The sequence below is a fragment of the Rhinopithecus roxellana genome, chromosome 8 (assembly GCF_007565055.1).
Source record: "Rhinopithecus roxellana isolate Shanxi Qingling chromosome 8, ASM756505v1, whole genome shotgun sequence".
NCBI classification, from domain to species: Eukaryota; Metazoa; Chordata; class Mammalia; order Primates; family Cercopithecidae; genus Rhinopithecus; species Rhinopithecus roxellana.
In genome coordinates, this window is record NC_044556.1 from 10,215,463 (window position 1) to 10,229,094 (window position 13,632).

A 13,632-nucleotide genomic window follows, 5' to 3' on the forward strand; every position below is an offset into this window, starting at 1 on the left:
CAGGGCAGGCGGCTTGGCCCGGCAGGCGATCTGGCGCTCGCCTCCGCGCGGCGCTCAGCGCGCAGGCGCGAGTTGGCCGCCTCACAGGGAGTAGGCTTGTTAAGTGCGCACGCGCGGGAGTTTCTGGCAGAAAGCAGGCGAGCCTGGGCCGGCGCGGGGCCTTGTGGGAGGGCTTAAGGAAGTAAAATGGCGGACCTGGCGAACGAAGGTAGGGGAGGCGCCGTCGGGGACCGGCTGGCGGCCGGGGAACGGGCGGCGGGAGGACCAGAGGCCACAAGCCCGTGGGGAGAACACCGCAGAGTGCAAGGGTTTCGTCCGCTTCAGGCTAGCGCCCTGGCGGGCCCTGCAGCCGCCCCCCATTGCCTCCCCTCAGGCCGGGCTCACCGGCCCGGCCCATCACTCCCGGCAGCCCCGGCTCCTGCAGCCGTCTGGCTAGAGGAGCCGGGAGGGCGTCGAGATCGCAGCCCTAAGGGGCCTCTGCGTCGCAGCCAAGCTCAGGGCTGAAGGGGGCGGGAGGAGCGGCCCCAGTGCTTCGGCCACAGATGTAAATAGACCTTGGGGCCTGGTCGTGGCCCGGAGCGCGCCACGCTCCCTCCCCGCCCCCTCGTCCTCCGCCACCCGGCATCTCCCCTTCTCCGGCCTGGCTGCCTATCTCCTGAGCCCGTGAGGCCCTCGTCCTCCGCGGACCAGCCGCACACCGCGGCCGGAGGAAGCCCAGGCCGTTTTCACCCCGTCCCCGCCCCGAACTTCGGCCCCCACTTCCCGCCAGTTCCCCCCGGATCCTTCGGGGCGCCTCGTCTCCCCCTCATTTAGGCCCCGCCGCAGGATCTGGGCCGCCGAAAGCCCTGGCTGCTTTTTGGCCCTTTTTGCTGCGCTTCCAGACAGAGACCGTGCGAATCCCTCCTCTGTGGAGCGCTGACAGCCCACCTGAGTGTTTTTGACAAGGTTACACTTCCAGATCCCCCGAGAAGGCACCGTAAGGCTGATGTCTGCTTCCATCCACAGTCGTGTTGCCATGGCTGTAGCTTCAGGACTTCTGAGGCCTATTTTTAGCTCCCCCCTTTTCTAGTTGCACAAATGCAGGCAATCTCTCTACCTGTCTGGCCCTGATTCCCTCATCCGGTGCTCCCTGTGGCTGGAGAGTTTTCCATACCGAATTGCACGAATGAATGAATTATGATAGGAAGTGCTCGGTCTTGTGGAGCATTTAGGGTAATACTAGTTAAGGTGCAAAGTCTTGACATACTGTTTTCCCTGGTAGGAGGTATAGATACTGTTAGCCCCAATATTTGATGAGGAAACTGAGTCAGCCTGGTTACGTCGCTTATCCAAGGCATGTCACACAGCTGGGAAGAAGCAGGGATGTGAACCAAGGTGGCCTGGCTTCAGATGCCAGACCACGGGATCTCGGACTTTTAAAGATTCTGATTCTGTGTGGTGTTGGGCGGGCGCTGGGCATCTGTACAGGAAGCAGCACAGGTGGACTCCCTGATTCTTGGCCATTTTATTCTATTTTATTTTTTGAGACGGAGTCTCGCTCTGTTGCCAGGCTGTGCAGTGGTGTGATCTTGGCTCACTGCAATCTCCGCCTCCCGGGTTCAAGCGATTCTCCTGCCTCAGCCTCCCGAGTATCTGGGATTACAGGCACGCGCCACCACACCCAGCTAATTTTTGTATTTTTAGTAGAGATGGGATTTCACCATGTTGGCCAGGATGGTCTTGATCTCCTGACCTCGTGATCCACCCGCCTCGACCTCCCAAAGTGCTGGAATTACAGGCGTGAGCCACTGCGCCCAGCTGCTACATCTCTTTTTTTAAGATAAAGGAGCCCGTGGAGGGTTGCAGCGTTCCAACTCATGAGAGCTAGTTACAGAGGGACTGGGTAAGTGAGAATCAATATGACATATTTTATGTATTTACATCCTGAGCCCATATAGTTTCTTGAACTCAGGACTCATGTCCAGCGTCACATTTCGACATCTCCATTTGGATGTGTCATAGGCAAGTCTAGAGCATTTCCAAAACAAAAATCCTTATCTCCACCACACCCACCCATCCCATGGTCTTTCACCCATTGTAGTTAGGCAGGTCCATTCTTTGAATTCCTCAGGCCCCAAACCTTGAAGTCATCCCTGGTTTCCCTCTTTCTCATACTCCACAGCAAATTCTGTCATTTCTACCTTAAAATTATTTCCAAAGGGGGACCACCACTTCTCCCCACCAAGACTGTCAATGCTTGGGCCCCTGTTCCCTCCACCCTCACCCATCTGAAAACTTCTCAACCCACAGTGGGCCCCAGTACCTCCCTGTCCTTCTCTCTCGCCACTCTCCGCTGACTTGCTCTGTGCTAACTACTTTGGCTTTTTCAGTTTTCCTTGAATGTTCCATACACTCCCGGCTTTTAGCCTTTTCTCCTACTGATTCCTCTAACTGAAACAGTTTTCCCCCAGATACCCCCGTGGCTCACTTCTTCTGGTTTTTACTCATATGTTACTTTATTAATGAGAGCTTCTCTGGCCACCTATTTCAAATTATATCCATGTTTTCTATTCCGTTCACCCAGCTTGATTTTCCTGTACAGCTCTTACAATCCAGCATGCTAGATGTTACTTGCATGTTTGCCTCATGTAAGCTCCATGAGGTCAGGGATTTTTATATCATGATCACTGATTGCCCCCGTGCATCTAGAACGGTGCCTGGCACAGAGTAGGTATACAAGAAATATTGGTTGAATGAATGAATGAATGAATGAATGAATGAATGAATGAATTCACCAGTGAGGACCCTGTTGTGAGGAATACATTTGAGCACAAAGGGGAAATTATGGATTGCCCTTTTCCAGGGGATACTATTTCTAGCATATGCGGTACACGTGAGCTGTTGGTTGTAAATGGCATAGTTGAACTGGTAAGGGCCGAAGAGAGAAATGGAATGTTTTGAACTTCACTTTTTTTCCCTAGTAAATGGCACACTCACCTAGCACCACGTTGTCCCTGACACTAGTTCTGGGATCGCTGTCCTGAGAAAATCAAACCTTGGTGGACTTTGTGCCTCACATATCCCTGCGGTCCTTTAATCAGTCATTGTGTTTCTTGAACACTCCATTTCTGGTTTTGGCTTGTACAGCCTGCCAGGATGTTTAATTTCGTATTCACTGTGTAAAGTGGGGCCTCCTTGCCTGCGCCTTTTGAAGTTTTAGGGACTGCCCCATGGTCATGTGTTTGCTCTTGCTGTTTAAGCTCTAGTCAAATGCCCTCTTGGCTTCTGTCTTTCCAGACTGAGATCTTAAGTTGCTCCACCCTCACACCAAGTCCCTCCTCCATCCATTTGCCGTCTCTCTTCTCTGGGCCAGTCCCACCTCTGTGTCAGGCTAAGCAGTGGCTCTCCACACGGCTGGGCATCAGTATCACCTGGGGAGCTTTCCTGAAGCCACAGATGCTCAGTCCCCACGCCCTGCAGATTCCGATTCTCTGTGATGTTGGATGGGCCCTGGGCCTCTGTGTAGGTAGCAGCACGGGTGATTCTCATGCGTAGCCAGGGTTGAGACCTGCTGGTTTGAGTAGTAGAGGGTAGGTGTCCTCTGCTTGTATATGAGGAAATGTTTTCTGTTGTGTAAAGCATCTTGTTGGATCTCGTCACCATGGTGATCGCCTTATGGATGGTGACAACTCTCACAGCCCTTCCTGTGGTCTGTGACTTTTAAAGTCCACCTGAGTGCTTTTCCTCTCAGAGTGTGTGTGTGCGTGTTTCACCCTTGCATCCAGGGATAAGTCTCCCCTGCTTGGCATTTCCCCATTGATACCTTCCAGACTCATAACTTATCCTGTCTCTGGGGTTATTCTGCATTGTAGGCAGCATCAGGATTTGAAAGCAGAGTTTTTTCCCTGGCAAAGGTAAGGAAGACTGGGAGGAAGATGAGCAAAGCACATTTGAACTCCAGGGAATCTTGGACTCTAGATCCTGACATGAAAGGCCCTGTTGGCCTGTGGACTATGTGTGGTGGAAACCCGGGAGGCGGTGTGAAGCAGGGCTCTCACCTTTGGTGCAGCTGACATTTTGATCATTCTCTGTTGGTGGGAGGGGGGCTGTCCTGTGCGTTGCAGGATGTTTAGCAGCACGGTAGCATCCTTGAACCTACTCACTAGATGCCAGTAGCACACACCTTCCCTCACTCCTGAGGTCTCCTGACCTAGCCCCTGGGGAGTGGGGGTGGGGAGGTTGCAGAATCGCCGCCAGATGAGAGACTCACTGGTATTGATGGTGGGGACACAGGCTTCGGTCCTTATAGAGAACTGGGTTTGTGTTTTAACTGTGCTGTCCCCTCTGAGTCATTTGGGGCAAATTTCTTAACCTCTTTGAGCCCCTGTTTCCACACCAATAAAATGGGAATAATGATAACCATACTCACCTCGTGGTTGCTGTGAGCACTGAAGGAATTAATGCACATCCAGTATTTAGCACCAATCTCTGCTCATGGTAATAAACACTCGGGTTGCTGTTTTTACTACAGTGCACTCTGCTCTAGACACATTCAGCTTAAGGGCTCAACAAAGTCTCCATTGTGTGGGTGAACCTGCCCCACTCAGAGCTGGCTGTGGACTGAGCCCCTGGCCGGAGACCAGCAGGGCCTGGGCTCTGGGTCCTCCTAAGTTCTGTCCTGCCTGTCACTTAGTGATCCCAGGGATCCCAGCCTCAGCACTACAGACATCTGGGGCCAGGCATTTCTCTGTTGTGGGTGACTGCCCTGTGCACTGTAGGATCTTAATCAGGATCCCTGGCCTCTACCCCGCCAAATGCTAGTAGCATATCCCCCTCCTCACCCTTACCAGTCATGACAACGGAGGTGTCTCCAGACATCACCAGTGTCCCCCGGGGGGGCAGAATTGCTTTCAGTTGAGAACCACTGATTTAAAAGCCTGACCAGGTATAGAGTTGAGAGATTTTCGAGGGTGGTTTGGCTTCTCTCAGTTTGCACCTTGTTGACTTAAAACCTAGCCCCTGATAGGATGAGATGCAGCTGACTTTTTATTGGTTAGCTAGAACTGAAATAGTTGGAACCTATCCTAAACAACTTTTGGAAAATTTCTCATGAATCTGTGATAAAATAACTGATTCTGGGATTTTTGTTGAGAGCAGAATGTGTGTTTTCACCTCCACTGTGCCTCCTGTATCTGTAGCAGAAGGGGCCTGATGGTACCTGAGGGGTGTCCACGCTGCAAAATCTTTTATACACTTTGAAGAGACTTTCCATTTTGCCCAGGGTCCTGCGTATAGACAGAAAAGCCCTCACTGGACTTCTGCAAAACGTTTCAAACAAGTCTTCAGGCTGCCTTTCCGTTTACCAGAAAATGGGATTTTCCCGGCACCCTTGCGCATTCATTAGGTGTTAGGGTCAACCTGGGTCTGGTGTGTGCTCCTCCTCTGAGGTGGTTGGAGTGAGCAGAGGCAACAGGAATGGGGTGAGCTTTGAGTGGCATTTGGAGGAGTTTGGGGTGGAGAAGGGGGATTGAATTCTGGCCTCCTAAGGGAGTTCGGACAGTGAATAGGCCTGAGTATAGTGGGAGATGAGGGCCATTTGAGGAAGGTTGAGATGCATTTGAGGACTCTGAGAAGAGAGTGCCATTCGTGAAAACTTAACAGAGAACCACAGAACTGCAGAGATGGCTGGTATTGGCTTGGCTGGGCATTTGGTAGCTCTCCATGGTACTATGAAGCAATCGTGAGGCAGCTGGGCTTGCATCATTATCTATTCAGGGTCTAGTGGTGTTTTCTGTTTTAAGGGGTCCTGGTGGAGTGGTGTTCTGTTTGACTCTCCCCTACGCAGTAGAGAATAACGTGGCCTGGGACTTCCGGGTAAAGCTCCTCACCACCACCTTCCACATGTCCATAGTTTGCTTCCTCCTTGGTAGTCTTGGCACTTAGAGCTGCCACACAGCACTAGCTATGGATCTCAGCCCCGGATGGGCTTCACGCTTGTTTAAGGAGGTTGTCAGGGAAAGTCAAAACTGCTGCCTGGGCTGCACCATTGGAGATAGTTCCAGTAGTTCTAGGGTGTCTGTGGTTTTAAAGAGCTCCACAGATGTTTAACAACATGAAGCCAGAGTTGAAAACCACAGGCAGAAGTTGCAAACTTGCTTGAAGGGCAAGCAGACGTATTTCATTTGGCCCATTTAGGTTTTTGTTTGTAATTAGGAGCCAACACTTAAAATTCTGAGATTTCAGAGGGGGAAAAAATCGTATTTCTAATTTCTCAGAAAACAGCAACCACCCTTGGCCTGCATTCTTACACAGCGGTGATTTGTCAGCGCTAAGGAACAGCTGCGCCTGTGGATAGATTAGATTGGATACTGTGGTCTCCGCCATGTTGCTTGGGGCCTGGCCCACTTCCTTCTATTCCTGTGCCCGTGATCTTGGTTGGTATTTGGGTTTCAACCCTGTTATACAGACTCCTAGACTCTGCATCCTCTTCCCTTAGAGTGCTCGTTAGCTAGAACCTTAGCATAAAGCACCTCATGGTCTGTAATTAATTCAGGATTTAGTGTCCTTGGAATGCTAGAACTCGGAGAGCACATGGCAGTGGTTCTCAAAGATGGTCCGGGGCCCTGCAGCCCCCAAGATCTTTTCAAGGGGACTACGAGTTCAAAACTATTTCATAACGACACAAAGACATTATCTGTCCTTTTTTTCCACTCTCATTCACTTGAAAATGGACAGTGGAGTTTTTTTCCAGAGGTTATTGGATGTGTGATATACCAACAGATGAACTACAGAAACAGATAAGAGAATTCTGGCTAGGCACAGTGGCACACACCTGCAGTTCCAGCTACTTGGAAGGCTGAGGCGGAGGATCTCTTGAGCCCAGAAGTTCAAAGCCAGCCTGGGCAACATAACAAGGTCCCCTTCTTTAATAAAAAAGAAAGAGAGAGAGAATTCAGCTATCTTCTATTAAGCCAGACGTTAAAGAGATTTGTCAAAATGTAAAATAATGCCACTCTTCTCACTGATTTTTTAAAAATATTTATTTTTCGTAAAAATATGTTATTTAGCTAAACCTTTCTGGAGTTTATTATAATCTTAAATATTTTGAAATTATCTTAGGTTTGATTTCTAATATGGCATCAATAGTAGTTACATTCCACATTTCCAAAAGCTCTTGGGGATGTTTGGTCATTGACAGTCGTGGAAAGGGGTCCCAAGCCCAGGAAATTTCAGAACCACTGCCATGTGCTAGCAGAGCCACAGTGCACAGTGCAGGTTTCTCTGCTGCCTCGCCAACATCGGGAGAATTCTAACCTGAGGCTGACCAGCAGGTTCCCGTTGGCAACTTGTGGCACGGTTGGAAGCACCTGGATTGGCTGTCATTGGTTTGTATCTTGCCTTCTGCCCTAGAACCATGGGCAAGTTGTCTGACCTTAGCTCCTGCATCTGTAAAATGGGAACGATGATATGCAAGTCTGAGGATTGTGGTATGAGAGAGAATATACTTCTGGTAATTGACCCGCTGGAATGTAGAGGTACATGTCAGTTACTGCCAGCTGCGATTCTCCTAATTGGATGCCTGCGTAGAGAGAAAGCACCCTGTGAGTTATACCAGGGTTTTTCCACCTCAGTATTCTTGACATTGGGGCTGGTGGTGGCCATCTTGTGCATTGGAGGATGTTGGGCAACCCCTCTAGCCTCTACTCATGTGATGTCATAGCACCCACTCATCTCACCCATCCACTCCCAGTCATGAGAATATAAAAGGTCTCCAGACACTGGTCCAGTGTCCCCTTAGTGGCAGAATTGCCCCCACTTGAGAACATTGGGTTACGGGATTTCACTGACACCCAAGAGACTTTGTGCTCCATAGTTATCTAACCTACTGAGGTCCTAGGACCCTGTACACATTTAAAGCCACAGTCTGAGTGGGGAGGGAGAGAGGAGGTGAATCCCAGAAGCCGGGGTGAGGGGTTACCCTGGTTTGTGCCATCTAATCTATGGGGGATTTATTTTGTTGTATAATGTGAGTTAGAGATACAGCTCAATACTTTTGCCCAAGATTAATGCAAGGTGTCTTACCCTCAGCTCAGTTGACATTTGGGCTTGGGTCATTTGGTAGCAGGGCACTGTTCTGAGCCTCCGAGGATGTTGGTCAGCATCTATGGTCTCCATCCACTAGATATCTGTAACAGTTTCCTCCCCACCCCCACAAACATGACAACCACAATGTCTCCAGACTTTGACCAGTGTCCCCAGGGAGATGAAGTTATTCCTGGGTGAGAACCACTGGTCCATAGGATCAAAGGAACCTACCCAGGAATAAATTAATTGCCAGCTAGAGTTTAAGACCCCTCCTCCCAACCTTCTTTTTCCATTCTGGCCTTTTGGCAGCTAAGTAGGCCTCAGTGGACATCATGTCCCTCTTGAGGAAGAACAGTCTTTTAAAAGCTTGACCTTTAACACTGCCTCTGGTCCAGGGTGAGGACCTGACAGAATGTCAGGGCTGGAAAGAACCTTCAGGGATGCCCTGAGTCCTGGCTGCACCATTTCACAGGGGCTGAAGCCGGAGGCCATGGAAGCAGGTAGGGCTGGCTAGGGCCAGGGCGCCTGTCTCCAGCCGTGGAGTCTAGGAGTTCATGCTTGTCCTTCCTGGTGAGTCAATAAACTCGAGGTAATGGGCACTCGTTCTCCCCTGAAAACTTAGGGCACTGCATTTCACTGTCACTGTTTATGGTGTTCAAAGAAAGGGAGGAAATTCTAGAGACAGTAGTAGTTACTCCATACACATGTTTAGAAGGCAGGCCTTGCCTTTTGCAGTAAGTTTAAAATGCCTTTGCTAAATTAAACTCCCCCAGGTTTGCCACAGAGAATTTTGGGAACTTGTTTACCCAGAATTAATTCCCGCGTTGCATCTGTGAGAGCAGAGCGTGAGTGGAAAACGGTCCTTGAGAACTTGCCTTTCTCTGGGGGAGAGGGTGAGAAAACAGGCGGTTACCCTCTGCTTAGAGGACAGAGGATGTTTTGCAGCATTCATGGTGATGGCCAGTGGGTCCTGAGAGTTCAGGGCCTGGGCCCCAGCCTTTACACTGGATAAATCCAGATTCCTCAGCATGGCCAGCAAGGCTGAACGTCTTATGGGCTCCACCCAGCCCTTCCCGCCCTCCTCCCCTCCAAACATGGGCCTCCAGGCTCTTCCTTTCCTTAGAACCTTTGACTTGGGGTCCCCTCTGACTGGGATCCCCTGCCTTCACCTGGCTCATACCTGCTCACCCTTCATGTGTGAGCTTCAGCGAGGCCTTCCCCATTCACTCACTCTCTCCCACCATCCTGCAGTATTTTCTGTGCGGCACCCAGCTCCAGAATTACCCAGTTATCTCTGCACACAGCGGGTACTTGTTTGTTTTCTCTTTCCCAGTAGAGAGCTGCGGCCTTGTCTGCCATTTCTTTCCTCTTTCCAGTGCCAAGCTCGGCACTTAGCACAAGTCTGTGCTTGGTAGATCCTGCTGGTGAGAGCAAGGCTTGTCCACTCAGCTCGGCCTGCCTTCAGATCCCGTCCATTTCCTGTGACCTTAGAAGGGCTCAGGCATACTGAGCACCTGAGCGTTTGCCTTGAGTGTCCCAGGTGTCCAGGCAGCTCTTGGATCCAACCATTCCACCCCTTAAAAGGGGTCAGACTCTAACGCATTTGTCATTGCCGGGCGCTGGCAGCTGTCCTTGAATCCAAGGCCCATGCTCTAAGGTGGCATCGATGTGTTTGCAATCTTCTAAGCATAATAATGCTACCAGTGCCAATGGGGAATCATCCTGTGTGCCAGCCACTTCCCCAAACACGGTGTGTGCATCATTTCATTTCATCCTTGCCGAAGCTGCCTGGGGTGAAATAACAGCCCTGATATGCAAATGAAGACATTGTGCCCGAGGTACATTGTCTCGTCTGGGATCCCAACCACAAGTGTCCAGGGCAGGTTTGAACGCACACAAAGACCAGAGCCCACGCTCTCCGGTATCATCAGTTTTGCTCTGCTGCCTCAGCATAAATTCTGTAGTTCTTGGCTTTCCTTCTCGTAAGCTCCTGTGTAGAGAGGGGATTTCTGTTGTCTCTGCTGGAACTTTCCCCGAGTCTTCAGCCACTTGCGTTGCCTCAGCTGTGTTGGTGTCACACCACCTAGTGGCGGAGTAGCGGAACAGCAAAGTGCCGTTAAAGCTGGATCCTCCATCTCTCCATACAGTTTTTTCTTTTTTCTTTTTTTTTTTTTTTTGGAGACAGAGTCTCACTCTGTCACCCAGGCTGGAGGGCCGTGGTGCTGTCTCAGCTCACTGCAACCTCCACCTCCCGGGTTCAAGTGATGCTTGGGTCTCAGCCTCCCGAGTAGCTGGGATTACATATCCCACCAGGCCCAGCTAATTTTTGTATTTTTGGTAGAGACAGGATTTCACCATGTTTCCCAGACTGGTCTCAAACTGTTTTCCTCAAGTGATCCACATGACTCAGCCTTCCAACGTGCTGGGATTACAGGCATGAGCCACTGTGCCCAGCCATCCATACAGTTGTAGGCAGAGTTGCTGACTTTGTATAACTTTCTGGAGTTTCTGTTCAGAAGTACAAGTTCTGCCCCCAGGGGCTTACAGTCTGGATGGGGCAGGAGTGGAGGCTTAGAAGGGTTTGGGTGCAGGGCTGATAAAGGTAGAAATAAAGAAGGCAGAATATGACTTGGACCTCATGGGGTGGAGTGGGATATGAGGAGGATGTCATGGGGATGTGGCTATGATAAATGAGGCTAGATATGTAAAGTACCTACCTGGAGTCCAGTAAAGGCCTTTTAACAAATGCCTGTTGCCCCTGCAATGCTTGTTGGAAGTGTAAGTATCTGGTGGTGAGATTAAGAGTGGTGGAGATTGGCTTGGAGTTTGGTAGTTGAAGGTGATGCCAAGAAGATGAGCATTCCAAAAAGAAGTACATAAAATGTAAGATATCATCAGCTCCAAAAAGTGTGTCCCCGTAATCTCCATGAGACCAGTTGAAAGTTATAGAAATATATTGGAGTATTGAGAAAAGAATTGAGTCGTCCAGGGTCCCACCACCTTCCACTAGCTAGGCTGGAGAACCCTGAGCATGCTATACACAGAGATCCACAGAGGCATCACCTAGCAACTGCATGTTTGAGATCAGTTCCATTCCTCACCAGAGCATTAGTCGGAGGACAGAGCTGACACGTCAGTGACAGATTTACCTTTGTGCTGTGGCACAGAACTGTTTATAATAATTTCTGAAAAATATAAATGACTTGGGTTGTGATCGTGTCACCAGATTACAGGAGCTGCGACATTTTAATAGACTATTATTTGTGTTGGCGAGATGCTTTCCATATTTTTTTCACAGGTAAGAAGATTAAGACATATCAGCCCAGGATTAAAGCTAATTTTACACAAGTACCTTGCTGACAGTTCGGTGAGGAGTTCTAAGTCGCTTTCTAGATGAGGGCAGTTTCTTGGCAGGTGTTGGAGTCATCAGTCAGGAGGGAAATAAACAGAAAAAGCAAAGATAGTCCAGATCCTCTCCTCTATGTGTTTGCCCGGGCCTGTGTAGTTTCTTCTATTTAGTTTTAGTGGGAGATCCTCCACGACAGGCTGGAGGCAGCCATGGGCCGGTGGGGAGGCGGAGCTTACTGCAAGGCAGGGCTGCCCTTGCCTTTGTAAATTACTCTCTGTAGCAGTGAGGAGAGAAAGTTTATATGGAAGAGGAGAGAGGCGGAGGCGAGGGTGTGCGTGTTGTCAGCTTAGATTCTGAATACATTACGCAAAGCATTCCAGGGTCGAACATTTGACAGACGAAGACAGAATGCAGCTTGTGTCACCGTTGAGTGTGTGCCTTGGAATGTGTCTTTGATATTGTCTCGACAACCTTAAAGGATTTCAGTCTTGTCAGGGATCAGCCATGGGGTAATCACACGCTGTGTTGGCTGAGGCAGGTGGTCACCTGACCTGCGGGAAACCTTGCACTGACCCCGGAACTCATAACTAGCCCCTTAGTTTGGTTCGTGCTCCTCCATAGGTGCTTATCCGGAATAGCTACTTTATTCCTGCTGTCATTTCTCAAAAGGAAAGAGTGTATGTGTCGTAGCTCTGAGGCCTGCCTGCGCAGAAAAGGTGAGAGGAAGCAAACTAGAGTTCCAGGTGACTCTTCCGTTTTGCACATGTAGTACTTGGCCAGCAGCGGAGCGGAGTGCGGCGGTCAGGAGTGTGGGCCCGGGCTTCAGAGTCGGCCCGCCTGGCCAGAAGACCCAGGCCCCCTCGGACAGGTCACTTAACCTGATTATCTGTTTTCTTTCCTGTGAAAGGATGTTGGTGTAAGCCATCTCCTAAGGTGGTTGTGAAGATTTGGTAACATGATGCAAATAAAACCTAACACATAAAGAATTGCTCGAAGAACGCTGGCCACGTACATGAAACCATCCCGCGTCTCGGAGACTCTCTTTGTGGATGCCTTTGCTGTGCGTAACATGGCAGAAGCTAGGAGAAGTCTAAGAAGTAGCACAGGATTCTACAACCCTTGTTCACCTGGAGGGTTGGGAAAGTCACTTTTCTACCCTGGACCACCGCTGGGGTCCAGGCCAGCTCCTTGCTTTCTCCTTTCCTTGCTTGTAGTAGGCTGCAGAGACCTCACCCCTTTCCTTAAATCTGGGAAGCCCCCGCCACCCACCCTGTCCCAACGGGCTCTATAGCTCCCTCTCCCCTCCTTGCTGCCTCTGAAATAGACACAGGATTCATTTTGTCGTCAAGGTTTTGCCACCAGTCTCTTGGCAGAAAATATACAGATAAAACCTTTGAGTCCTCGTCCCTGGAGGCTGCTTGTAGATGTGCTACCAGGAGGCCTGCTATTTAACTCTCACGTGTGGGCTGTTGAAAACCGCCCTCCTGGCCGGGCGCGGTGGCTCAAGCCTGTAATCCCAGCACTTTGGGAGGCCGAGGCGGGTGGATCACAAGGTCAGGAGATGGAGACCATCCTGGCTAACACGGTGAAACCCCGTCTCTACTAAAAATACAAAAAAAAAAAAAACGAGCCGGGCGAGGTGGCGGCGCCTGTAGTCCCAGCTACTCGGGAGGCTGAGGCAGGAGAATGGCGTGAACCCGGGAGGCGGAGCTTGCAGTGAGCTGAGATCCGGCCACTGCACTCCAGCCTGGGCGACAGAGCAAGACTCCTTCTCAAAAAAAAAAAAGAAAGAAAGAAAACTGCCCTCCTCCTTTCATCTTCCTTACTCTTTGAAGAGGCAGTATCTGGGCCCTTTCCCTAGACAAAGATGCTATCCACCAAATTATGGAGGTGACTTCAGGGTTCAGGCTGAGGGTTTTATGGACTTCGCACACACACCCCCAAGCCATCTGGGTCCTAGGTCAGTCATTCCTGCTTTAGAGGAAGGGTCCACCTCCTCAGAGACCTACTGCCCCCTGCAAGGAGAACAGTTCCTCTAGGGGCAGGAGGAAGACTGTATCCCTCCAGGGGAAGAGACCACCTTCCACCGGGACCCCCACCTTCATTGCAGCAATCTTTGGCTCTTTCCTCAAAAAAGCTATCGTAGGAACTGCTTCAATTTGATTGGAGTTTCCCTCTTAGGAGCTTCTGCACTGACCCATACAGGTGTAAATGTGCAG

The 13,632-nt window shown here is 50.3% G+C and overlaps 1 protein-coding gene across 9 annotated transcripts in view; it reads left to right on the top strand.

Moving 5' to 3' along the window:
• The first annotated feature begins 3 nt into the window (after positions 1–3).
• Positions 4–13,632, top strand: part of RANBP3 (RAN binding protein 3) — a 63,413-nt gene continuing 49,784 nt past the window's right edge. For 2 of the 9 annotated variants that reach the window (XM_010367187.2, XM_010367188.2), the window contains exon 1: positions 55–208. In XM_010367187.2, coding sequence (XP_010365489.1) covers positions 187–208 — 22 coding nt within the window. In that variant the 5' untranslated portion in view covers positions 55–186. Of the gene's footprint in view, positions 209–13,632 lie in introns of all 9 variants that reach the window. The other 7 variants (XM_030935254.1, XM_030935255.1, XM_010367189.2 and 4 more) reach the window with 6 other exon arrangements.